Genomic DNA, 24,546 nt, shown 5'->3' with positions numbered 1-24,546 from the left:
GGTGTCTCCATGCACACATTTTACTGGAATTACACGATCCCCCCTGGTACCCGATACACTTACTTCTGGTCGGATGGCAGTCTGTTCGCGTCTGCTGTCAAGTAGACCTTGCCTGGGAACCCCATCGACTCAGACCTCAACCAAGTATGGCTTGTCTTCTTCGGAAACTCCCGACTCTGGACACAACTGATTTCCATTGGTTCGGCCTTGGGTTTTCTTGGGCAGAACCGGGCAATGTGGCCCCATTCCCCGCAATCAAAGCATTGAGGCTGTCTGTTGGTGTTGGGCCGTACCCCCGCTTTTGGTTCCATTCGTGGAGGCTTGATCTCTACTGTCCCTGCTGGCTTAAGAGGAATGTTCCTATTTACTTCCACCGGGATTACCCGTGTTCCTCCGGCCTTTTGGAAAGCGGTTGTGATGTCTATTGCTTCGTTGAGGGTAGGCCAATGATGTTGCCGTACCCACCTTTGCATGGCACTTGGGAGGGCATCTACAAATTGTTCTAGTTTTATCTTCTCCATTATTTCCTGTAAATTGCAGTTGGCGGGTTTTAACAATTTGTCCGTTAAATCATGAACCCGATTATACAGCTGCCTTTTTGGCGGTATGCCTCATCATCTATGCCCATCCTCTCAAGAATGGTTCTTTTGATATCCGCATATGTTGTGTCACCATTTGGATTTGCCGCCTGGTAGGCCCCTTGCATGGAGCCTGTCAATAAGGGTGCTATAAAGTGACCCCATTTCTCTACTGGCCACTGTGAGTTCCTGGCGACCCGTTCAAAGTTCGTAAAGAAATACCCTGGATTGTCCCCCTGTTGAAACTTCTGCAGCACATTAGAAGGGGCAGGCGTTGAACCTCTGTGAGACACCATCGCTTCTGTGACTTGCTTTAGGGTGTCCAGCGTTGCTGCTTGTAATTGTAGAGTTTGCTGTAGTGCTAGGTGGTCCACTTGGGCTTGGTGACTATGTACCTGCACCAACTGCTGTAGTTGTTGTTGTCCGTCTGCCAGCGCCTTGATGATTGCCTCCATGGCGTGTTTGAAATCCCACCGCTTCTGTCACCAAAATTTGTGACAAGAAGGCAGACATGCGGTTCAACTGAAAGGAAATGTTGTCTTTATTTGACTCACAAATCAAAGTAAAAAAAAAAGTGGTAGAATATAATGAAGAGAAAAGAAAAATTGCACAGAAGGATTCTCTCTAATTCTTCCGTCTCCTGCCGTTTCCTTTTCCTGGTTCTTTGCAGGGAATGCAATAAGGACCTCTGGATAGCCGTCTCCTTTTAGTCCTCATACGCCCATAAACCTCCCGCAGCTCCTGTCTCCACGTCTGGTTGACTCTGCAACAAAACCAAGAATTAACACCCAACCGTTCTACTGACTCTGGTTTATATACACAGGTTGTCATTAACAAATCAGGACTTGTCCTACTCCCCAGGTTATAAATACCCCTCCAAGCCCCGCCCCTTCCTCTTGAGACATTGTGTAGGAGAACGCTGTCTGGATTTGACTCCCATTCTCTGGGTCTAGTCTGACCCTTGCTGAGACCCACAGTTCCAGGTAAGTGTGTTTGTGTGTGTGTGTGTGTGTGTGTGTGTGTGTGTGTGTATTTAGGAGGCTGCCTGCCTAGTGTGTTTTTATTCGTGGGTGTTTAGCTTGGGTCCCGTTGGCAGGTACGGGTTTACTGTCCTCTCGCAGTGGGGCTACCATCTCATGGGAGCGTGGCGTGTCGCTGTCTTCCCGCCGCGGGGCTGCCGACTCATGGGAGCGCAGCATTTCTGCCGTCCCGTCACCCTGCTCTGGTGTATTCCGCTCAATGTAGGTTTGATCCGGCCCGCGGCTCCCCGCACCTGCTCATCTCTGCTGCTTGATCCCTTTCTCAGACCCGACGGCTGTATTCCCAGTCTCACTCCCAGCGGCTGTGTCCTCGCATTTTAGCGCATTGTTTAAACGAAATTTCGGGTCTGAGTCGTGACCCCACCATGTCCCAAGGTTGTGTATATCCGTTTGTTCCGGTGGTTCTGTCCCTGGGTTTGCACTTGATACTGGTTTTATTGAGGGGTTTTCCCTTGTTATCTCACTAGTTACCTCAGGTATGAAGCAAACAGGTAAATGGGTCCCTGTGTTTTTTTTGTTTTGGACTATTACACTTGAATTATCTTTGGGAGTTGCAGTGTTCTTGAGGCCACACGTGAATTGGCTCCAGGAGACAAACTGCAGAAGGTATGTCAATACAAATGTCACAAATATTCACCTACAAGAATGTTGCCAAAACAGCTGTCTTAAAAGTGAAGTAACAGCATCAGGTAAAAAAGAAATTATCATAGGGGTTCAGAAGATTAGGGGATAGTTATGGATTATACACAATTCCAGAGAAGAATGCTTACGTTGGTACATAGAGTTGGCTTTTTAGCCCTTTAAAGTCACCTTATGGTAATGCTTGGATGAAATTGAGCTCCACACTGTTCTCTGTGTTACTTGTAGTTACTATAGTTCTTTGTATTTACACTATCGGGTTGTTAAACCTTTTAAAGGTCAATAAGGAAACAAGTGCCAGACAAGTGGCCTTAGAGGAAGGTTACTATGACACGAAAGAGGGAAAATGGAAAGAAGGCATGGCCCTGATCTGTAGGGGTGAGGACAACAAGGTTAAACAATAACATTTTCAGGTACCCCAGCCTTATAGTTGATGTTTCACCCACAGGAACACTAATTGGGCCAGGCCAGGGGAGCTCTCTATTTCAATGGAGATATTGAGATGTACAGGAAGAAATGTTGATGGTGAATTATATGATTCCAGCAGACCAGATGTTCAATGGTGGCCAATAGTACCCATGAAAAGGTTGGCTACTATAGTGACATGAAAAAAGAAAGAAAACAAGCATCATTCATGCCCCCTTTTTCAGACGTGAAAGTGGTTGTAGGGAGCCCAAATTAATAGAACAAGGATAGGGGAGGCCAATTGCATACAATATCATTGTTCGTAGCATTGGTTGACTCCCACTCGTGGGTGAGGGCAGCTGGGAGGAAGGTAAGAAAGGAGAAAAATGATTTGTTCCAACTGGTCAGAGAAGAAAAAATAAAAAAGAATAAGCGGATGTTGGCTGAGGCCTACTTGGATATAGTGATTGTGTATAATGATTGGACAGTTTTTTCAGTGCACAGTTAGCAAAGAAGCGGTCTACGCGGTAGATGAGTATTGAAATCGTACTAAGAGCATTGTTATCTAACTTATGGTTGTCTTTGTCTCCTGTTATTTGAGGAAAAGTCTTTGCGCCTTGAAACACCTGTGTATAGGCAGGTTATAAATGCCATATCATATCATATGAGTCACGAGCGCGCTGACAAATCTACTGAAAAAACAAATATGATTCGCACATATCGGCCGAGAGGGCCTTGGGCAGAATACGCCCATCAGTCTCCAACAAATATGTGCCAAGACCCCAGGCAGGGAGGCATGGAGTTCAACAGGTGGACTAATAGCTGAACACTAACATGGCACGTGGGGCCTCTGCAACTGGTTTAATACTTTGTATTGGGGTTTAGCCCACCAGAGATTGTATTTAATGAAAAGGAGTAGGGGCCGACAGCAGTGCACGTCACCCACCATGGCAGAACCCTGCTCCACATCTAATGTTGATACCTAAAGCTTTGTGGGCTCTTACTACGAAGTCTGACCTGGGTCAGGGGGTCCCGGACAGAGCAATTTGGCACGCTGACAGGGTATTACAATGAGCTGGGGCAGATGTATCCAATCGGGACTGTGTTGGTGGTTTTGGGTGATTCAAACCACCTCATTTATAAGGCGATTGCATTTTTCATCTGATTTCTTTTTAATGGCGGCAACTGCGTGACCTCCATTCTGCTTGCTTTGGGGTGGGTATATCCATTAACATGCCAATTTATGCCAGAAGTTGGGTACATTTTCAAATATAGAAACTAAATCATGCAGAGCAGTCTCTCGTGAAAGACCTTAGAAGTGGAGGGCAACTATTCTGCGTCATCTGCTTCAGAGTTAGCAGCCTGAGTCCTGTTTGTATCTAAGGAAGGGCCAGTGTTGCAGTGTAATGCGTTTCTCTGAATATCTGTTTTATTGAATATCTGTCTTCAATACACAAGTAAAGCCTACAAAGAATACGTTAAATCCGGGGTACTGACCCAGAGCACACCTACAGGCAGTATAAGGTCACTTGCTGGCCTTCATCCCCTCACGAACAAGGTTAATTATACAATATATCATCATAGGTTTCGACTAATAAAACTTGCTCTGCTCAATGAAAACATAAGAGAAAAGCTGTCACGGTTTACAAATTGACCGATAGCAAATATGAAAAGCGCAACACATGTCAGGAAACACTTGTGTATAGGCGCGTTACAAATACCATATCATATCATATCAGGAAGTAGCATGCAAGTGCTTCAAACAACTCGGCAGCCCAGGATCGTGAAGATGGAAACCTAGCTTAAGCTTATCTCATCTCATCTCTGCACTCCATCCCATTAGGATTGTCTGTCAGGTGGCATACAAGCTCAAACCAAAAACAGAACCATGGAAAAAACAACAACCAAAAAAAGAGGTTAAGAAATGGGTTTTCAAATAACAAAAAGTTAACTAAACGAATGGTGGGAAAAAATGTTTTAAAAAATATTTGTTTTACTACCTGTGAAACAAGTAACCATTAAAAAATGAAGGATGCAAAATGCATCTACTTCAAAAATAAAACTGGCGGCCTGAAAAGTGCTTGCTTAGAATAATACTACAGAATCAAAATCTCTCAATGAAACGATTGTGCATCATTAAGTAAGCAATTCTCAATGTATAATGTCACACAAGAATGGAACAAAAGTCAACTACCAACGGTATATTACAAGAATAACTTACTGTCGAAGAATTCATCATAGTCTATTCTTTCAACACAGCAGGTGTACATACGCAGGGCAGCAATTTTAATTTTCTGTAAATTAATTAAAACATATTAAATGCAAGTTCACTTTAAAAGAATACATTCAAAATATTATAACTAATAGTTTCATAATGTTTTTTCAACAAAGAAATATCTGAAATAATAGACGGCTGAACAAGGAATTTCTTTCTCATGGTACTGTTAGCATGGCAAATGTCCTTCAAATATGCATTGGTAATGCCAACAGATGTAGCTACTGAAAAGTCTGTGTGTGACTTAAGCGGTGGGAGGGAACGTATCAAGAGTGTGGAGCACAGGATATATGAGGGCTAAAGCAAGGGGAGAGAGAGCTCACGGGGTGAAAAGCACCACAGGGTTAAGATACACAAAGGAGGTGGGGGTGTACAAGGGTGTGGTGCTGGGTTGCTTGCAAGAGCACAAGTAAAGTGGGTTTATTGTGAAGAGAAGGTGCAGAAGGAGGTGGAAGGGTGCACTTGTAGAAGGGGCAAAGTGGACAAAGGGGCACAATAGGGGAAAGGAGAGGGGACAATGCAACAATTCTGGGGAGAAAGCCAACAAAGAGGGAGGAGAATGTGCACGATTGTGCACCTTTTAACTGTGCTTGGTGAGATACAAAAGCTTTGAAAGAGGACGGTCCAGCACTTAGAGACTGGTCTACGGTGTTAAGCGCATAAAAGATTAACTACCATTTCGCCTCAGAGATAGTCTGTGCCCTATTGACTAGTGTGTTAAGTCAATGGCGGTTTCCAGCAGAGTAGAAACATTGCTCATCTTATTGTGTAACCAGGGTATAATGCATTGCCAGAGGGAGATTACACCCTCGGGTGTGAGACCCATCAGAGTAGAAGCCAGGCCTACTCAGAGGATGACGGTGGCAGTTGAGCGGGTCCCAATTCCTATCCCCTCCCTAAGTGCCTGCTTATATATGTGCAGTACCAACTTGCATTACAAGAGGATACGATGTGGGCACTAGAGGATGAATCAACACACACAACACTGGTTAGCTGGGTATGTGGTCTATTTTCTCAATGTTTTGGTTTGTAGGATTACAGCAAGAACACAGGAGGATCGGGGGCCGGGGGGTGTTGCCCACACCTCTTGTATTAGCATGTAGGGATTGGATCCAGGATATCTTGCCCTGAGGAGTATTGTGAGACAGGTATGGTATCAAGAGAGACACAGACTCAAAAGTAACAGTTTGAAAACCTTTATTAAGGAACTTTCCTGGGTTGATGAAATGCGTAACTGGCCCGACTCTAAAGGGATTGTTCCCTAAACTGATGCTTTGAGGACCCTGTCATGAGTGTCTTGCATGAGAGAGGAGAATCTGGGGAACTCTATACCAATGATAACCTGTACAGGAAACCAGGTATTACCGCTGATGGGATGACGTTATAAGCATTTTTAATCCGAATAGGAACTGGGATGTTAGGGTAAATTTCCTGGTCTCCATGAACGGTTGTATACAAATTATTCGAACTACAATTGTTCGAATTACAATTGACCTTTGCACAATTGACCGAATTGTGAAGGTCAATTGTTACATATATGCGGGGGGAAACCCCCCCGCAACCCTCATTATATATATAAATATATATATATACATTACCAAACCAATATATATTTATATATATACGGTCAATTGTGCTAAGGTCAATTCGGACCCTCGACTTTCGGTCAATTAGGTAATTAGAACAATTGTGTTCGAACAATTTGGGTAATACCCCATGAACGCACGTAATTCGAACTTTCTTGAATTGTTTAAGGTTATCAAAGGGGATTAAGTCGGACCATACTGCAGTTTGTTTACTTCCGAGTCTATAAGGGCCTGCACGGAGACCCCATTCACTATAGCAGGTTCATGGGTTGATGTAGTTGGGATATCACAGTAACAGGCACTCCTAGTCTTGGTATCCCCTTCTGGTTCTTCCCACTCCTCATCTATCAGGCACTTGATTTCCATTGGTTCCTCTTTTCTATTTTGGGGGACAGCTTGCTTTCTTCTCTTTTAATCGCTTCCTGACCTTTGCATTCTGGTCGCTTATCTGTTCTTTCTCGGATGTAAGCTTCTCTAGACTTGATAGCGGTCCCAATTTTATCCTGTTAGGAGGAATAGGGATGAGTAGATCCTCAACCTTCTTTTCTTTCGTCACCTCGATGTAAGGAGTGGAAGTGTTTGTGGGCCTTCGCAGAATTATGAGCAGTTTAATTGCCAGAGCAAGAATGAGTTTGTTTAACTGTAATACCGCTCTTTTGAGGCATGGTGGTAATGAGTTTATACATTGTTCTATGGTTAGTTCTTCAAGAACTTTGGCTGAGGTTTTGCCTCTTACCCATAGGGAGAGGGTGTTTTTGATCCTTTCTCCTTACTCAACGGGGTTCTCACCAGGGTTTAATTTTAGGTTTAGTCATTTCTGGCGATAGAAACTATTGGTTTGTCCCACCCTCTGCAAGAGGGCTTCTTTGATCTCAGAAAAGGATGCTGTTCCGGGAAGAGTAAGAAGTTAGTAGGATGTATGAAGTTCACCCTTCCAAAGGGGTGATAAATAGCAGAGCTTCAAATCCTCACTCCATTGAAATTGAGCGGCTTACCGGTCAAAATTGAAGAAGACATTTCCCAAGTCCTCTCCCTCCTTGTGAGGCTGTAGGTCTCCTTGGGGGATGCTGGGTTTTGTTTGTAACGCTATCAATTTTTCAAGTCCCGCCTGCAAACGGTTCTTGGCCTCAATTTGATGGTTGGCTAAGCGGATTAGTACTTCTTCAATGGAGGGTATGGTTAAAAGGGTTGTGATGGTTCTGTCTGACTTTCCTCCTGATCCTGAGTTTGAAAAGAATTCAGAGCTGGTATCAGACCCCTGCTCCGAACCTTTTTGGTTTCCAGGAAGATGTTCCTGAAGATGGAATGTGGGCCTAGACGAAACAGTTGGTAGGTCTATGGTGGCCAACCCCTTTTTAGCAAGCGCCTCTCCCAACCCACTGGATCGGGTATAGGCGTGGAAGTATCTAACCTTAAGACTGAAGCAGTTCCACTGCTTTAAATGGTTTGTATTTAGAGGAAGTGTATCAAGGAGGAGTTGGTCCTGAAAAAACAAGTCCTGAATTTTAATAGGAATGTTGGTTTTGCTCAAAATGATTTGCTTCACCACTGAGACTCTATCTTGGTTTTCTGACTGTATAATGATCTTTTTCCCACTGGGCAGAAATACTATGAGTAGCATGAGGGTTTCAACTTTCATCAGTTAAACTGTAAGCCGCTCCTGACACCATATGTGAGACAGGCATGGTATCAAGAGAGACAGACTCAAAAGTAACAGTTTCAAAATCTTTATTAAAGAACTTTCTTGGGTTGGTCAACTGCTTAACTGGCCCTAACTCTAAAGGGATTATTCTGTCAACTGTTGCTTCTAAAGGCCGTCGATATCCCTAAGTCAAAAACCAACGTCGGTCTGTGTTTAAACCTATGCTTACCCTCACTCTTTGACAAAAGGTGATCTGGGGTTTTCTTAAGGGAAAAATGGTGGATTAAAAGTAAATGTAAACCATGCCTGGCTTCAGGTAGTCTAACCATTAAGTGTAGTTCTGCCAATGCCAAAAGAATTAGTTCAATTCAAATGGGTTGCCCTTGAACATTGTTTCTGGGTTTCTTGGGGTCCCCTTCCACAAGTTTTGATCCCTCCAATTCCAAACAAAACAAAATAAAACACTGTTTCCGTTAGGCCTTTCAAGGTTCCCTTCCTTTCCTGTAAACCTCAAATATCTCTGTGGGTCTCTCAGGGTTTCCTTCCCCAAGCTCAGGCCCCTCTGGTTTCAAACAAAAGTGTACCTTGTCAGGATGTACCTTTTTTTTAATACACAGTTCTTTCATGGGGTAATAGCAGAGACTTTCAAAAACGCCAGGCTTTGTGCTCCTGCCATGTGCGACCATTCTAACCCCTCTCCTTATTCTCTGTACTTTGTTTCTTTTTCAGCTTTTCTCCATCTGAGCCTTTTGCACCCCTTTCACTTCTCTGTGCTTCTAGCACACTCTTCCTGCTTTGTCGTGCACACTTGCACCTTCTTCTGGCTTTGCTGTACACACTTGCACCTTCTTTTCTCTTTACTGTGCCTCTTGCACATTCTTATTGCTCTGCCGTGCACACTTGCACCTTCTCTTTCGGATTGCTTGCACCATTTTCCCGCTTTCGGGTCGCTCACGCCTTCTCTTTGCTCATACTTTCTTTAAAAATTCTTCTTTCATCTTTTCTTATTTTAACGCTGCTAGCGCACTTTCTCTTGCTTTCCGCTTTCTGTTACTTTCGTGCCGCTTGCAGTTTTTATCTGTTTCTGCTCCCGCTCCAGCCATCCACACACTACTGAGTTTATCTTTTTCTCTCATGAAACCCACTAAGTAGCGCAGCGCTGGTGAGCGGTTCCTCAGGATATGTGGGTCAAGGTCCGGGTCTCATCACCTGCCCATCAGACACCCTTGGGACCGGCACACATCACAAGAGAACAAGAATTGGCCTGGACAAGGCCGGCAGGTTGCAGTCTGCCTCACTCTGGATCCTTGGAGACACGGCTCCCTCGCCACGATGCAACCCTTCTGGCATACTGGGTCAGTGTCTCGGCATTCCGTTCTCCACATACTCCAGGCTCCTCTCCTGCTGCAGCCTCCTGCTTCTCGGCTCTCGTGATCCACTCAGCAAACCCAGCTCACTCTTTCTCTGGCAGAACCACATCTTTTATACCCATAGTAAGAGTCAAGTGGGGTGAGGTGTGAATGGTCAAGGTAAAGTGCCTGACTCTGTTAGTGGGACAGCCAAATGGTACACTGGAGTAGGCATCTCCCTGTCTTTCCTAGGGGTAATCCTCACTACTATCGGTTACCTCTTCTTCGTCCAAGTACCTGTTGGAAATGGGGAGGAGCTGGAATGGGACTGGAAAGATCTATATGTGAATTTATTATAAGAGAGAGAGAGAGAGAGAGAGAGAGAGAGAGAGAAAGAGAGAGAGAGAGAGAAAGAGAGAGAGAAAGAGAGAGAGACAGAGACAGAGAGAGAGAAAGAGAGAGAGACAGAGACAGAGACAGAGACAGAGACAGAGACAGAGACAGAGACAGAGACAGAGAGAGAGAGAGAGAGAGAGAGAGAGAGAGAGAGAGAGAGAGAAATACCCTGGCCTTGTTTTTCTATAACAGGGTTGATTCCCCTTCTGTTAGGTTACCCCTTACCTCCGACATCCTGCCATGAAAGCACTGGTCCTGATAGTACTGCCTGTGGTCTGAACCAGGGGAAGACAAATGGATGTTGAGGTTAGAGTCATGTTTCTGTTTCATCTGGCCATCCTTCTTGCATGGTTGTATGCTGGTATGCCTGTTCCGCCTCCCTCTTGGATCATGGACAATGGGACCTGCATATCCCATGAAGGCCTCCGGGTCTACTTCCTCCTCTCCTAGTGTCCCGTTGGGATACTGCGTCTCACCTGAGGCACTCGCATGGGCAAAACCCCGGATTCCCCTACCCAGGTGATCCTCCCTCGCTCGCCCACCCCCAGGGTTGGGATCCAAAAGCGATGGCCCTAACCTCGACACCCAAATAGAGGATTTTTGGGATCTACATGGGAGAATACACTCAGGTTTCTCACAGTATAATGAAAAATGCTTTGCTTCTCAAGTTTTTGTGCAAATTATTTCATTGTAAATCAAGGTAGGACAGTCAACAAGGGTTTCGACCCATACAGGTCTATCTGAAGGCGATATTAATTCTGGACTGCCCACGTGTGGTGGGTGAGTTGGTGTGCTGTTTCAGAGAATCCCAATTTGCACTGGCAGAAAACGCACTCCTGTGCTTGTTGTAATTGACTCAGGTGTCTGTGGCTTTCAATTTCTATACATATGGCCCCTAACGGGCTTGAAGGAGCTGTTGCTTTTGGCTCACGTCTGCTCTGCAAGTGTCCTTGTTCCAACTGACCCGTATGGGTCAAAACATGTATCGGGCGACCTACCTTGATTTACAATTAAATCCTTCACACAAAAACTTGAGAAGCAAAGCTTTTTTCATTATATTCACCAGCGCAAGATATCCGGGATCCAATCCCTACAACCTGCATTACTCCATAACTCTTGATGCAAAAGCTGGTCCAGTTTTCTTTCTTTCCTAGAGCCAAAAATGAGGCGGCTGCATGGACAGACCACCCGCAGGATTACAACTCATCAGCATCCCACGCTACTTGTCTACTGTCATCGGAGCCGCAGAGCCAGCACGGAGTCAGGAATCTAGCAGAAATGTGGCTGCCAGAGACGATGCTTACCACTCTCCAGCACTGGTGTACGCAGTAGCGAACAGCTGCGTCAGACCTATTCCATTCCAAGTATTGTTCACAGAGCGATGGTCATTCAGCAAGTCTTCACTTACATTTGGTGTGAGCCAATTGCGTCCCCCAGACACACACCAGGACATTTTGCATTGCAGGCCGGTATTGTTGCAGCATGGAAAAGGAGTGACGATTAGCCCACTATCTGTAACTTTTCATGTTAGTAACACCTCCCAAGCCGGAAAGAACTAGATTGGGCAGGGCTAGTAAACCAATGGGAGAAGGAGGGAGGAGATAAGAGGGGACACAGAAAACAAGAAGTTGTGGGTTCTTTGGGTGAGGGCATAGGAGTTGATGGTGGTAGACCAAGAGACCAGCAGGAGGAAGTACATTAGACTGTAGCGTAGAGGCAAATTGGAGAAAAGGTGAGGTATTGGTTGATGTGAACAAGTGATACTGTGTGGTGAGTGTCTGTGAAAAGGGACAGAGGGTGTGAAAGGCAGTGTGAAGAGTGAGTGTTCGAGTGAAAGAAAGGTGAACGGGAAGAAGGTGGATGGTGGCGGCAACAGTGCGGAGATAGGGGTAACATGGGGGCAACAGCACAGGCATTAGTGTGGCAGAGGAATTAACATTGAAAAGGGCGCAGGGAGTAGAATGAGAGAAACATCAGAGGGACAGAAGATGGAGCAGGAGAGAAGGTGGTTTAAGTTGGATGCAGGAATGTCACAAGAGGAGAATAGCAGTTAGGGAGAGTAACACCAGGACATGAGAGGAAGAGAGTCTACCTGAGTGTCCAAAAGTCACAACCCTATAATCCTTTTAGTCCCCAACAACTGTGAATACCTTATGAAGTCCCAGAGGGAGTTTAGATAGAGAAGGATTGTCTTTAGGTTACCCATGACCGCTATTTAGAAATGAGACAGTAGGAATAAACAAGCATTAGCCACTAACCCAGGCCTATGGACAGCTGGACCAATGAGGGAAATGCTGCATTCAGATGAGAGAGAGGTATGGCACTAGAAGCCTGCAAAAGAAATCAATAAAAACTCTTGAATCGTCTTTGGATGTAGGAGTGTACTTTGATCCATCTGTGACAGTGCACAGTGACATAATTACTTCACAAGTTCCCAATTTTCAGTTGAAGGACCGTGAAGACGCATTGTTAAGCTTTAGGCTCAGCTTTTATATAATGTGGTGCTAATATTGTCTCCATAAGAGAGAGAGAGGAGGGGGGGGGGTGCGTGTGTGTGTGTGTGTGTGTGTGTGTGTGCGTGCGTGCGTGCGTGCGTGTGTGTGTGTGTGTGTGTGTCTCTCATATTCGGGGAGGGGGTTTCAGCAACCAAGCATCCATCTTTTGAAGGTGCATATTTACACTGCAGGCTACATTGAATGCTTCGGTACTCAGGCTGACAATTATGGGCCTGGTTGTTTCCTGTCCTGTAGACACAAATTCTGTAGCCACCAGTCACCTCCCAGTGCTAATGCTGGTAGAGGTCCTGGGTCAATGGTCTAACTATGCTACCTGGAAGGGTCCATACAAATGAAACAAATAGTATATAGGTCCCTCTGACAAACAGGTGCTGCTTTACCATTAATGTCTGGATGCAGCTGACTATTTTCCTTCCATCTTTCCAGATGTAGTCCTTTTCAGAACTCCTAGAAAGTCCAGCAAGCACAGCAGCAAAAATCCACAATATCCCACAGGGAATATTCTCCAAAACTCTTCTGGGGCAGTGTGCTTTTCATCATCAGGCAAAGGGCCAGCTCTCATCCAGATCAACAGAAGATCACCCTTTGAAAACATTTCTGCTCTTTAAAGCTCAGTAACTAGGTTTGCAACTGAGCCCCCATTTGAGTTCTGTAGCGATGCTAAAGAGTTGAAATATGCAAGGAAAAAGATGGAGAAGGCGGAATAGAATCACCTGCCCTTTAATTGTTCACCTGTAAAGTGATGCTTTATTCAGTGTCTGACTTGGCCTAGCAGCAGATGCTAAGAAGAAGCAGTGGGAGACTCCTTAAAATAATTAACTCAGGGACTGAAAACATTTAGGTCCATGAGTTGAGAACATTTGTCAGACCATAAATATTTGTTCTAGCAAGTGATAAGGCAGAAGATCCACAAATAACCTATTGTGAATCAGGACCTCCCCGGGAATTGGGTTAAACCCCTGCCTTGGTACAGTACTGTCCCTATAACTGTAGAGCAATGCACTGTGTAAAAAGCATATCATATCGCTACATCAATCCTCTCAGGTCAGTTAAATGAAATTAATATCGCCTGGCCTTTCCCCGACAGCACAGCAATAGTAATCACCTATGAAGAACAGAGCTCCCTGCTCTTTTAAGACAATCCCTAGCCTGTCAAGTCCACTGTTATCCAAGTTCGATGCCAATGTTGGGTCAATCTTTGTTTAAAGAAAATGCACGATTTGCCAATATGTTCTAGAAAAGTATCAGGGGAGAGAGGAGAGTGGATGGAAAAAAACATTTTTAAATAATCTTGAGCGATGCAGGTTAAGCTTTTCATCTACAAGAGTATTAACAAACGTATTGAGACCTTTGTAATTTCAAAGATGATTTGGTACTAACTAGTTAGTTAGTACCAGACAATCTTTGTAACACAGGACCCAACACATGTTTGGAAATATTGTCTAAACTTAAAGCAATGTCTAAGTACTTGTGAACCATTAGAAATATCCCTTGTAACATTCAAACTATGTCTTTTGACCCAAACACAAAACTATGTGTATCCCTGTTCTGAGAACATGATTTTGTCTAAGGGGATGCATTTTCAGCATTTACAGCAGGTATCAAAATAAAAAACTTGCCACGCAACATCTTTCATTACATCAGTTTAGGCTTCAATGATGACGCCCGCCATGCTTTCAATTTTCACAGTTCTGGCATTGAAAACTTGAGAAAATTATCTACAGTATTTAACACACCAAGCAAACATTTCAAGTAGCTTGCTTGCTTAAGGTTTACAATATCTTAGTTGATAAAAGCAGTCCAATATTAACCACCTTAGTCTAAAATGTTTAGGGACTGGCTTAATATAGGGAACTGTCATACTGAAGGTAGTCTACAGTTTAATAAAAGCTTAATATTTCACCGAAAAGTTAAGTACTACTCATGCTTCGTTTCAATGCTAGTAATAATTCATTGGTATATAACATATACACCATATATCATATACCAAACTATACATAAAACATATACCAAAGTAATATGGACTAGTTAAGCCACACTAGCTTCTGCTTCTTGAATAATTGTTGGCATTCAAAGAGGCATTTTACGTAGTTCCTACTCAATAGATCTTGTTGCCCGTTGAGTTCCTTATAAAATGTTGCAATACAATTATCCACACAAGGTCAACAATGTGCACTAGTATAAAATGGAGTGCATCCCTTTAAAGTAGTCTTAATTCAGTATGTTCTCCCACCTATTGCCAACCGTGCTCTAATATGCATCACTCTTTCTCAACTCTCATGCTGGACTTCCTTGCATCTTGTACTCATGGTGACCCTGAATCATGCTGTTCCCATCTTCATCTTGTATCCTGGCTTGCAACATTATGTGTTACTACTAACTTCTGCAATTGTATTCGCTCTCCACTCTTGCTTCTCCACTCTTTTTGACTGCTTACTCTCTTTTCTCTCCTCCTTTCCCTTCTCCCTTTTCCTAACTCCTCCCCTTATTTTTTTCTATGCACTTACTTTATCAGAATTGTCCCTGGACATTATATGATAGCAACCTTGTCTGTTTCCTCCACCCTCCCATTACTGTTTTTTTCCTCCCCACCACCCCTCCAGCAATATCTGAAATGTCGTCAGGTCTAATATGATAGTCGCTTGTTTTGTTCCTCCCCTCCCTTTTTTGCACCCCTCTCCCTCACCTTTAGTTTTTCTCCGGCTCTACAAGAAATGTCGTCAGGCCTAGTATGCTAGTCGCTTGTCTGTTTCCATTTCCTTCCCACTCTCCCCCTCCCTTCCTTATCTATTTCTTAGCTCTTCCACTATCTGAAATGTCATCAGGACGAGTACGATAGTTAATTTCATATCCTTACTGTTCATGGCCTGTAAGAATGTGGTGTATTTTCCCTTGTTCCCTCCCTTGCCTTGAAGCGCTTTGAAACACATTGTGTATAGGCGCTATATAAATAAACAATCATATCATATCATATATATCGAAGAGGCTTAAACTTAAAAGCGTATTTGCTTTCCTGCCTGTAAATCAGTTAAAGACCTATGCCTTATTTATGAGAAGGAGAGTTGAAGTAGCTTCACACAACTTCTGCCCCTTGTATTCCTTGAAAACAAAGGTTTCACACAAATGTATTATTTGTTTTAGCCAGCAACACGGTCCAATGTCCTTCCTTCCCTCATCAAAACAACAACAAATGCTTCAGTATGGTGTAATTTCTAGAAGTATTTGTTTGTATAGTTACAATGAGATTGGAAAATTCTGCGAGTTCCTGCTTTACAGCTTGGAAAAACTATTTCAACATGGTCAAAGCTAGAGCATGTGGCACTGTATTACCATCCTAGTAATCAAACACGTAAAGCAAAATAAACATAACGATCATTAAAGTTTCCTAGAACTACAAAAGGGTTATTGAAAACAATGTGAAAGAACATCTACCCAACCGATTTCCCTTTGCGTTGTGTGAATTGAAATAAGATGAAGTCTGGATGCTAAATCTTAGAACACCTTTAATTTGATGTCAAAAAGTGGAAATAAAACGGTGAGCCATAACACAGGAGGCATTACACACATAACTAATAGGATATCATGGCACACAGCACATGATGTTACTCATCGTTAATATTTGTGGGGAATGAATCCACTTCTAATGAAACCATCTACATTACCTTAATAAAAATAGCAGAAAACTTAGGTTTTACTCGAAAGAAATACTAGTTGTATAGGAAACATATGCCCCACTGTGCACATTTTGGAATATGTGTATAGCCTGGAGTCCAATGCAGCTCTTTAAGTCAGTCCCAGGGAGGAATAGATGAACCTCTCCCCTCAACATTCTCCCCTGAACCGATAAATCAGTCTGTATGGTTATGTGGACTGTCTCGGAAACAGACAGTACCAGAACTGATATATTGCTTTGGCACTCACTTTCCTTATACACGGTCAGCGCTACCTGCTGAATCCAATGACCAGAGACGGTCAATGTATATGGCACAGAGGGCTCATCAGCCTGAGTACATGGCCATTTCTCGTCTGCTGTAATCCCTTACTGGGTGCAAATTCAGGCTCTCAAAGCACTGCCAAACTGACGATGGTGATAAGCTGCACGTTTAAAGCAACACTAATTTTCAGCTATGTGGTTGCAAGGGGTTTTAAAAGTCCTCTTGGAACAAAGATCTTCGACATATTACTTACCTGACAACGATAACCAAGACAGACTGATCATTTGCTTTGTGGAAGACCTACATTCCAGAACCTGATGAGGAATAGTGTAATTCTCGCCTTCAATGAATGTGGTTTATTGAACACACAGGAAGAATCTTGAGAATCTACTATAATGAGAGAAAAAGGAAGGGCTGTGGATTTGATGGTATCCATTTTGAAAACCAGTCTGGTGCTGTAATCAGCCCACAGGCCTCAACATTTGCACGCTCCACTAGCCATTGGCTACTGATCATTTACTTTTGGGGAGTATGAAATTGTGCACTGTGTGCATGTATCGAATTTAAGTGGCGAGTGACCTTCTTGCCTGGACAGTAGCTTGGAATTTGAAATGTTTACCCTTGAAAGCCTACAACATTTCAGATTAGGGGAGGAACAACTAACCGATAATTGCATGGTGAGCCCAAATTATGCATTCACCACACTACAACTCTATTTTCCTGAGGGAGATACTGTAGTGCCATTACATCTACTGGGAATTTCCCCTAATGGGGGACTTCAGTCTTTGGGTGGCTTATGTGGCAAGCCAGCAAACAAACAAAGGAGGTACTCGTCAAGCTCTAGAACTTGAGTTTCTCCCATCTGACCAACTTCACAATTGCTAAGCAGGTCACATATTAGACCGGTTATTCACATTGAAAATGACTGACAAAATAATGAATTTATCTCTATTCTGTCCAACCTCTTCTTGATCTCCATGGGGTATGCACCCTGCAATATCGGTCTCCATTTTTTAAAACTGTTATTGTATTGTAGTTGTCATTTATATGGCGCCTTTTACCATTATTATAGTCTCAATGCGCTAGTAATGGGAATGCCCTCAGGGACCGAAGTCCAGAGTGTGGAGGTCACGGAGTAGGACTAGAATGCATGTGTGCATTTGTCCAAATAAGGCTTTGCAGGGCTGGCCAGGCTCCGGTAGAAAGCAACCCATGAGGTCAGGCATGTCGATGGGTGCTGAGAGGAGTCAGGAGATGGTGTGGGTGCTAGAGACTCGCTGTGTGTCCAGCAAGCCCAAATTTGTCATAGGTCTTCGCTGCATACTGATGTAAGGGTTGTTGAGGCATAGCCTGGTGTTAGTAGTATTAAAAATATGAATTGCCCAGCTAGCCCGAATTTTGTTGTAGGTCGTAGCTGCATTCTTCTGTGAGTGGATGGATAGCCATGCCTGCAGCGATGTCCACTGAAGTGGTGCATTTATACGTACCAAGAGCACCGATGGAACCTATCTTTGATGTTGCTATGTCATCAGAAAGTCTGTGGAAAGAGACCACCTACACTTGTAGATTCTTCTAGGCACTATGGGTGGCGGGGGGGGGCTAACGTCAAGTCTTCTAAGCACAATAGACTGGCTGATCTAGTATATACTGTAGAGGATCATGGTGGTTTAAACTTTACAACAGTTGGCGATAGATATTCGCTTGAACAACCTGTACTGAAACATTTCCAAAGCATCAGATGTGATGACACTCACTTGGACGAAGAGCTCAAAACCAGATTTGAAAACAAAGAAATGTTACGATATGACAAGAAACAGTCACAACTTACAACACTACCAGGCCTTGCAAATTCTTAAAAATCCCACTAGACCTGCAGGCCAAGTCCCTTAGTTACACAATAGTAGAGAGGGTAGAGTCAAATGGCTTCCATAGCCAGTTGCGTGATAGGGGGTCGGCAGGACCTTGCAAAAGAACTACAACATTGATAGTTCTACACAAACGAGATTCACCATGGGGTACATGAAAAAAATGATCAACATTTATTTTTAACAAAAGAGAAAGTTTTGTTTGAAGGAATTCTTATGTGCCGTGGCACAACACAGATACATATAAAAGTGCATGTATACTCTGCACGGTGGTGGGTTAGTAAAATGTGGTTACAATTAATTCAGTGTATCGCCATTATACAGTGAACATTTCTAAGTTGGTGACAATCTATTATGCATATTGTTCAAAGTCACAATACATCAAACAGTGTCCGTTTGATGTATTGTGACTTTGTACAATATGCATAATATTTTACTAACCCACCACCGTGCAGAGTATACATGCACTTTTATATGTATCTGTGTTGTGCCACGACACATAAGAATTCCTTCAGACAAAGCTTTCTCTTTTGTTAAAAATAAATGTTAATCATTTTTTCATGTACCCCATGGTGAATCTCGTTTGTGTAGAACTATCAATGTAGTAGTTCTTTTGCAAGGTCCTGCCGACCCCCTATCACGCAACTGGCTAGGGAAGCCATTTGACTCTACCCTCTCTACTACTGTGTAACTATTTCTACCCTCAAGAGTCAGGCCCCCGAAAAAAGAGGGTTTTTTCGCCCATATATATATATTAAGTCCCTTAGTTTACATATGCAACCTAAGAGAAATCCACTTGCCCCAAGGTGCTTTTTGTAAAATGGCACATGTCACCATAAGCACACTTCAAGTTTGGTGCAAAGCTGTCAAGCATGCACAGTGAAACTTGTATTTTCCACTTACTGCAAACAAAGTGTGTTTGCAGTAAATCATAAATAAGTTTCTAACATCCACATACTCGCCAGTAAGGTCGAATATCATGCAAATTGTACTCGCCCTTTATAAAAACTACTCACCAATGCTATAGGCTAGTAGATTTTGCTAGCCCCGATTACTGAAAGAAAACAAATCCGGAGAAGAGAAGGATGCCCAAATTAATAATAGTTCAAAAATAAATAGCAAGAAAAGATATTGAGCAACTTAGAAATATCCCATTCTTAACACAATTAGACTTGTTTCCTCGTTTTGAAAACAAAACCAGAACACTGTCACCTTTTACAATAATGCAATGATACATAATTGTATACTCAATGCTCCACCTGGATTCAAATTCATACCACACTTATCTCGTTTTCCATAGAAGCCCCTCAAAGATCAACAGATTACATCGAATTTACCCATATCCCCATAACAAGCAACTTTTTGCAAAATCCATAGTCATATCAATGGGTCAAAGATTACAGACCTTTGAACGTTGCCAGACAGTGTTGATTAACCCACCTGTCCTTCAGTCTCTTACAAGTACCCTGCTTCAGAAAAAAGAAGTAGCAGATCCAAAGGAGCTAACACATTACTCACTAATACTAATTCTCTAATTTCCCAGTGAAGATGCTTTATGGCAAGTTCACTGATAACTCAAAAATATTGTAAAGGATATCATCGCTTTCAGGCTCCCCACTGCCTCTTCTTCCCCTTCTCTCATCCTGGATTGCTTCTCTGTAATCCAGGATTGGTGCAACACCAATGATCTCTGCCTGATGCCAGCAAGACGGAGATCCTCCTGATTGGCATACCTGCATTCCCTCTTTCCCCTCACTCTCTGGCCGGCCTCCCTTTGCCCGCCTCCTGCTACCAACTGCGAGGCTAAGAACCTCAGGGTCATTTTCAGCTCCACACTCTCCTTCTCTCCTCACATCTCCAACGTCTCTAAGAAGTCAAACTAGCAACTACACCTTCTCATAGGTACTCTCCCTTTCCTCACCTTCCCCCAGAAGCTCACTGTCTCTAGAGCTCTGGATCTCTCTAGGCTTGACTACTGTAACAGCCTCTTCTTAAATCTGCCTGTCTCTACTCTCCATCCTCTGCAACTTATCCAGAATAGGACTGAGAGACTTGTCCTTGGCCTCAAGCCCAGGGAACAAATCTCTTAAGCACTGAAATCTCTCCATTGGCTGCAATGATCAAATTCAAGATCCTCTACATGGTCCACAAGGCCTCCTGGGGCCTGGGACCAAAATATCTCCAGCTCTCTCTCCTGAAGTATCTTCCTACTCGAGCCCTTCGCTCCTCCACCTCCAACCTCCTGAGGGTCAGGCGCTTTTCCAAGCAACAAGCTAGGGGCAGATCTCTACCTTCAGCGGGAGCCTCACTCTGGAATAGGCTCTGTGCCTCTCTGAAACTTGAGCAGAGCCACCTACAGTTCCAGAAGCAGCTCAAGACTTTCCTCTTTGCTTCTGCCTTCTCTCTTCCACTCGTCTGGTACGGCACTGGTTACCTGGCCACCCTCTGGACCACAGGCCTAGGTCCCTGCCCTCCCAGCTGCACACCTGCACTGCCTTCTGGCAACCCTGCACTTGGGGCTGTATCTGTAACCCTACATTCACCCTACCTGCAGTATCTATCACATGCTGTTCTGCACTCAACCTTGCACTGCCACCTGCTGACCACACATGTTAGAGCATATGTCCTGCACTTGCTCCTTCTCCCCTTCCCTCAGCACTTTTCCCCTTTCCTCTCCCCTGCACGTGTGCGATCTCAAGGTCACTGGGCCTAGTAAGATTGTTGTCTTGTCCCCCTCCCTTGATTCCCCTCCCCTGCCTCGTCGCGCTTTGATGTATGGGTGCGTTATAAGTAAAATATCATATCATATATCATATCACATTTCATGGCCAGCTTGAAACCTAATTGGATCTGATTAGGTTTCAAGTGAGCCATGGGTACTAAATCTACTGTATGTGACAGCGTGAGGGGTCATGAACCTGTCAGAGGGCGGGGACAAGGAGCCTTCCCAAAAATTGGGAGAGGAAGTAGTGGGGGCCCAGTCGCAGTTAACCCCTCACATGCCATGCATACTACCAATGGTACCACCCTCTGTCACACTATACCCCCTGGTACTGTTCTCGGCCCAGTGTTCCCTCTTCTCTTTTGGGACAAATTCCAGAAGGCACCTGGGATCAACGAAGAAAACCCAGACTGGAACGAATAGAGCGAGAAACCTGAAATATGGCAACTTAGATGGTCTTGAAACAGCCGTCACGCACAGTCAGCACCAAGAACCTAAGGAAAACAACACAGTGCAGAGAAAGAAAAATGATCTTCAAGACCCACAGCATGCCAGAGAAACAGTAGAAAACCCAGAGAGTGTTGCAGAAACCATGTTGGAAAATGAGGAGGTGCTTACAGGTCTTTTGTAAAGCCTTTCACCTGTGTAACACAGCCCTGGGGGCAAGACAGGCACAGGTTGGCCCACAGTTGTAGATGAATGCTGTTACCAATGAGAGCAGACAGGAGGTGGGGAAGAAGGCACACAGTATAAAAGGGAAGCAAGTAAAAGGCAGAGAGTAGATCGCAGAGAGGAAGTCATGACATGATGAGGTGGACCAAGAGGCCAGGCAGAGGACAGACGGTGGGGTGTGGAGGAGAGTACTGAATAGTTTGTGACAGAATTGGAGCCGAGTGCAGGTCAGGTATTTGTGAGAGAGTGGTACCATTTGTGTGTGCGTGCAGTATAGTGTGAGCGCAGGGTGTGTAAAAGGTGGGTGTGAAAAGAGTGTGGAGAGGGAGAAAAAGTGGAGAGGGAATTAGAGAGTGTACGGAAGGAGGAGGTCGAGACGAGCGATAGCTGGAGAGAATGTGGCAAAGTTAGGGCACAGAGATGTAGATAGGTGATTTTTCGTAGGAGGGATGTGAGAGTGGAGTTAGTTTAAAAGGGTGAGCAGGGCACAATATCTCAGACTAAAGAAAGAGGGGTGAGAATAGCAGAGTAAGGGGGTTGAGAGTAACAGAGGGGAGGAAGGAGAGAGAAGTAGTAAGATCAGGGAGAGGAGAGAACGGGAGTAAGGAAATGAGACAACGGACAACGGACCAGGGAGTTTGTTACTGGCAAAAGAAAACCGCTCAGTCCATTAGACAAACCTGGGATGTGTTAGGTTATAACAAACCTAGCAGAACCCTGGAGGGAGCCAGATATATTAGGCTTCTGCCTCTCACCTCTAGCCAAAGAAGAAATTAGAAGAGATTAGATAATAGGGGTTACTGATCTTTAGTGACCATAATCTTGGGGATTAGAGAAGCTTGGGCTAGGGTGGATGGAGCCCACAGGAAGACGAGAGAGAAAACCCTTGAAATGTCACTGAGACTGTGTTCTTGTCTGTGTCTGTGACATGTACCAAACATTAAAACCTTGGGGGACATGCTGCTACTGTTCTAATCCTTTTCAGATGTTTATTTTTACAATAGGACACCACACCGAGCAACATGGGATAGTGTTTGACCACTTGGAGCGGGATCATGTGATTCTGGTCCAAAGCCAGCTAACAAGGAAATGAAACACAGCCATCTGTGAAATAGATCTTGAGTAGGGTTTAGAAAGAATATGCTTGATTACCTTTCTATTCAATATTTACAGAACACTCTTAGCAAAGCTGCTGTTCTGCCATGCAATTCAGATATATGCAAAAGACATTCTAATTCAAAGAAAAAGGAATCAAGAAACCAGACACCTCTGAGTGATGTAAACAAGCCTTTTTAGAGGAGGGAGGCCAGATTTGCCTAAATGGGACCACAACTGAAAGGCTGTGAGACACACTAATAAGATCATTGTCCCGTTCAAATTGCCAGAGGTTCTGCGACAACCACACCCAGGCCTATAAAGCAAAGAACATAGACAACTATTTTGATTCATATCTTTCTATCCATTCACAAGGTTGCTAAACTCTTTAATTTGAACCTCATAATGCTGAGAAAGGACCTCTCACTTCCTTAGTCCAATTACAATGCTGAACTAGTAAAGATCTTGGTTTAATTCAGTCTGGATTAGTGCAATAATATCTATACAGCTATCCCTTCAAAAGGATGCCACTTGTACTCTAAAAGTACTCTACCAGCTTTCAATTAATTGGTAGCCCAACTTCAAGACTTTCTACAATAGGTCCAAAAAATCAGGTAACAGCTTCAATATCTCCAAAGTCTTGCCCTCATCTTAAGAGCTGCACATAACCTCCAGTTTACCTTCTCCATGTTTCTGCACCACACAAGAACATGATCATGGTTAGAGGACTAAATCAGTTCCACTTGTTGTGGACATTTATGAGTGGACGTGTTACTGGTGCTTTTAGCATCTGTTAAGTGATTATGCAGCTTGTAGTTCCCCCTCATCCACTTCTTCCTCTTCCTGCTGATATACAGAATGTCAGGAAAATGGAAAAACTACAACAGACTGGCAGTAATAGTCGATGAGGGCAGGAGCTGCACCAGGAATTGGCACAGTTATGTGCCAGAAGACACTGTATATGCTTTGGCTCATGTCCTGAAATAGATTTGATCCAGAGAATACGCTAGTGAGCAAGCAAAGTAGGTCAACACACAATCTATCCCAGAGGACTCTGGAAAAAACATTTCAAGCAGATATTTTTCGGTGGTGCGACTGGCAGCACTATTTTTCTCATCGCCACAAACTACTTTATTTATTTAAAGATGAACAATAAAAAACAAAAAATAAATATTGTGGATTCATTTTTGCTTCAAATATTATGGCTATTATTTACCACTAAATATAGCAAGGAGAATTTCCCACTGCTCCTATCAAAATGTTCATACTCCAAGGAAAAGAAAGAACATATCGTCAATGCCGTTTATGATTAACAGCTGAAAATGTAAATGATCTGCAACACTTGTTCTCCTACGATTACTTAATGTTAAAACAGATCACCTATATGGGCATAGTCAAACCATTAGCAACTCCAGAAGGTATGCATAGACATGCTGCAATCATGAATATTTTCATTAAAGGATAGTTCTGGGACTTTTTTTTTATTGTTCCTACGGTTCGGCCATGTGTTTTTAAGCATAAATCGGTAGATCGTAGAAAACTTTCCTATGGACCTTACCCGACTTTTCGTCCATTAACGCACTCGAAATCAGCCGCCATTTTGTGATAATCCTATCATTTCCCCCCATCGACCTGGCTCACCTGCGTTTGCGGCACTAAATCAAATCCCCCGCCCCTGAGCCTGACATCAGCAGACGCGTACCGCCCATTTCCCAACGCCAAAGCACGTTTCGTGTCAACAATCGCTGCGCCTCAGCTAATGAAGTGTCGCCATGGAAATGGCAGGACGCCTCTTTCCTCAATAAGTATAAACACACCGTTTCACAACACA

The 24,546-nt window shown here is 43.7% G+C and overlaps 1 protein-coding gene across 4 annotated transcripts in view; it reads right to left on the bottom strand.

The window, feature by feature from the left end:
• UQCC1 (ubiquinol-cytochrome c reductase complex assembly factor 1) overlaps nt 1-24,546 on the bottom strand; it is a 999,068-nt gene that overhangs the window by 734,265 nt on the left and 240,257 nt on the right. For all 4 annotated transcript variants that reach the window (XM_069652211.1, XM_069652212.1, XM_069652210.1 and 1 more), the window contains one exon: nt 4,884-4,956. In XM_069652211.1, coding sequence (XP_069508312.1) covers nt 4,884-4,956 — 73 coding nt within the window. The remainder of the gene's footprint in view (nt 1-4,883; nt 4,957-24,546) is intronic.

The sequence above is a fragment of the Ambystoma mexicanum genome, chromosome 3p (genome assembly GCF_040938575.1).
Source record: "Ambystoma mexicanum isolate Mex_15411 chromosome 3p, UKY_AmexF1_1, whole genome shotgun sequence".
In the NCBI taxonomy this organism is placed as follows: Eukaryota; Metazoa; Chordata; class Amphibia; order Caudata; family Ambystomatidae; genus Ambystoma; species Ambystoma mexicanum.
The sequence above is the reverse complement of the archived record's forward strand: the minus strand, read 5'-3'. Positions and strand labels throughout refer to the sequence as shown.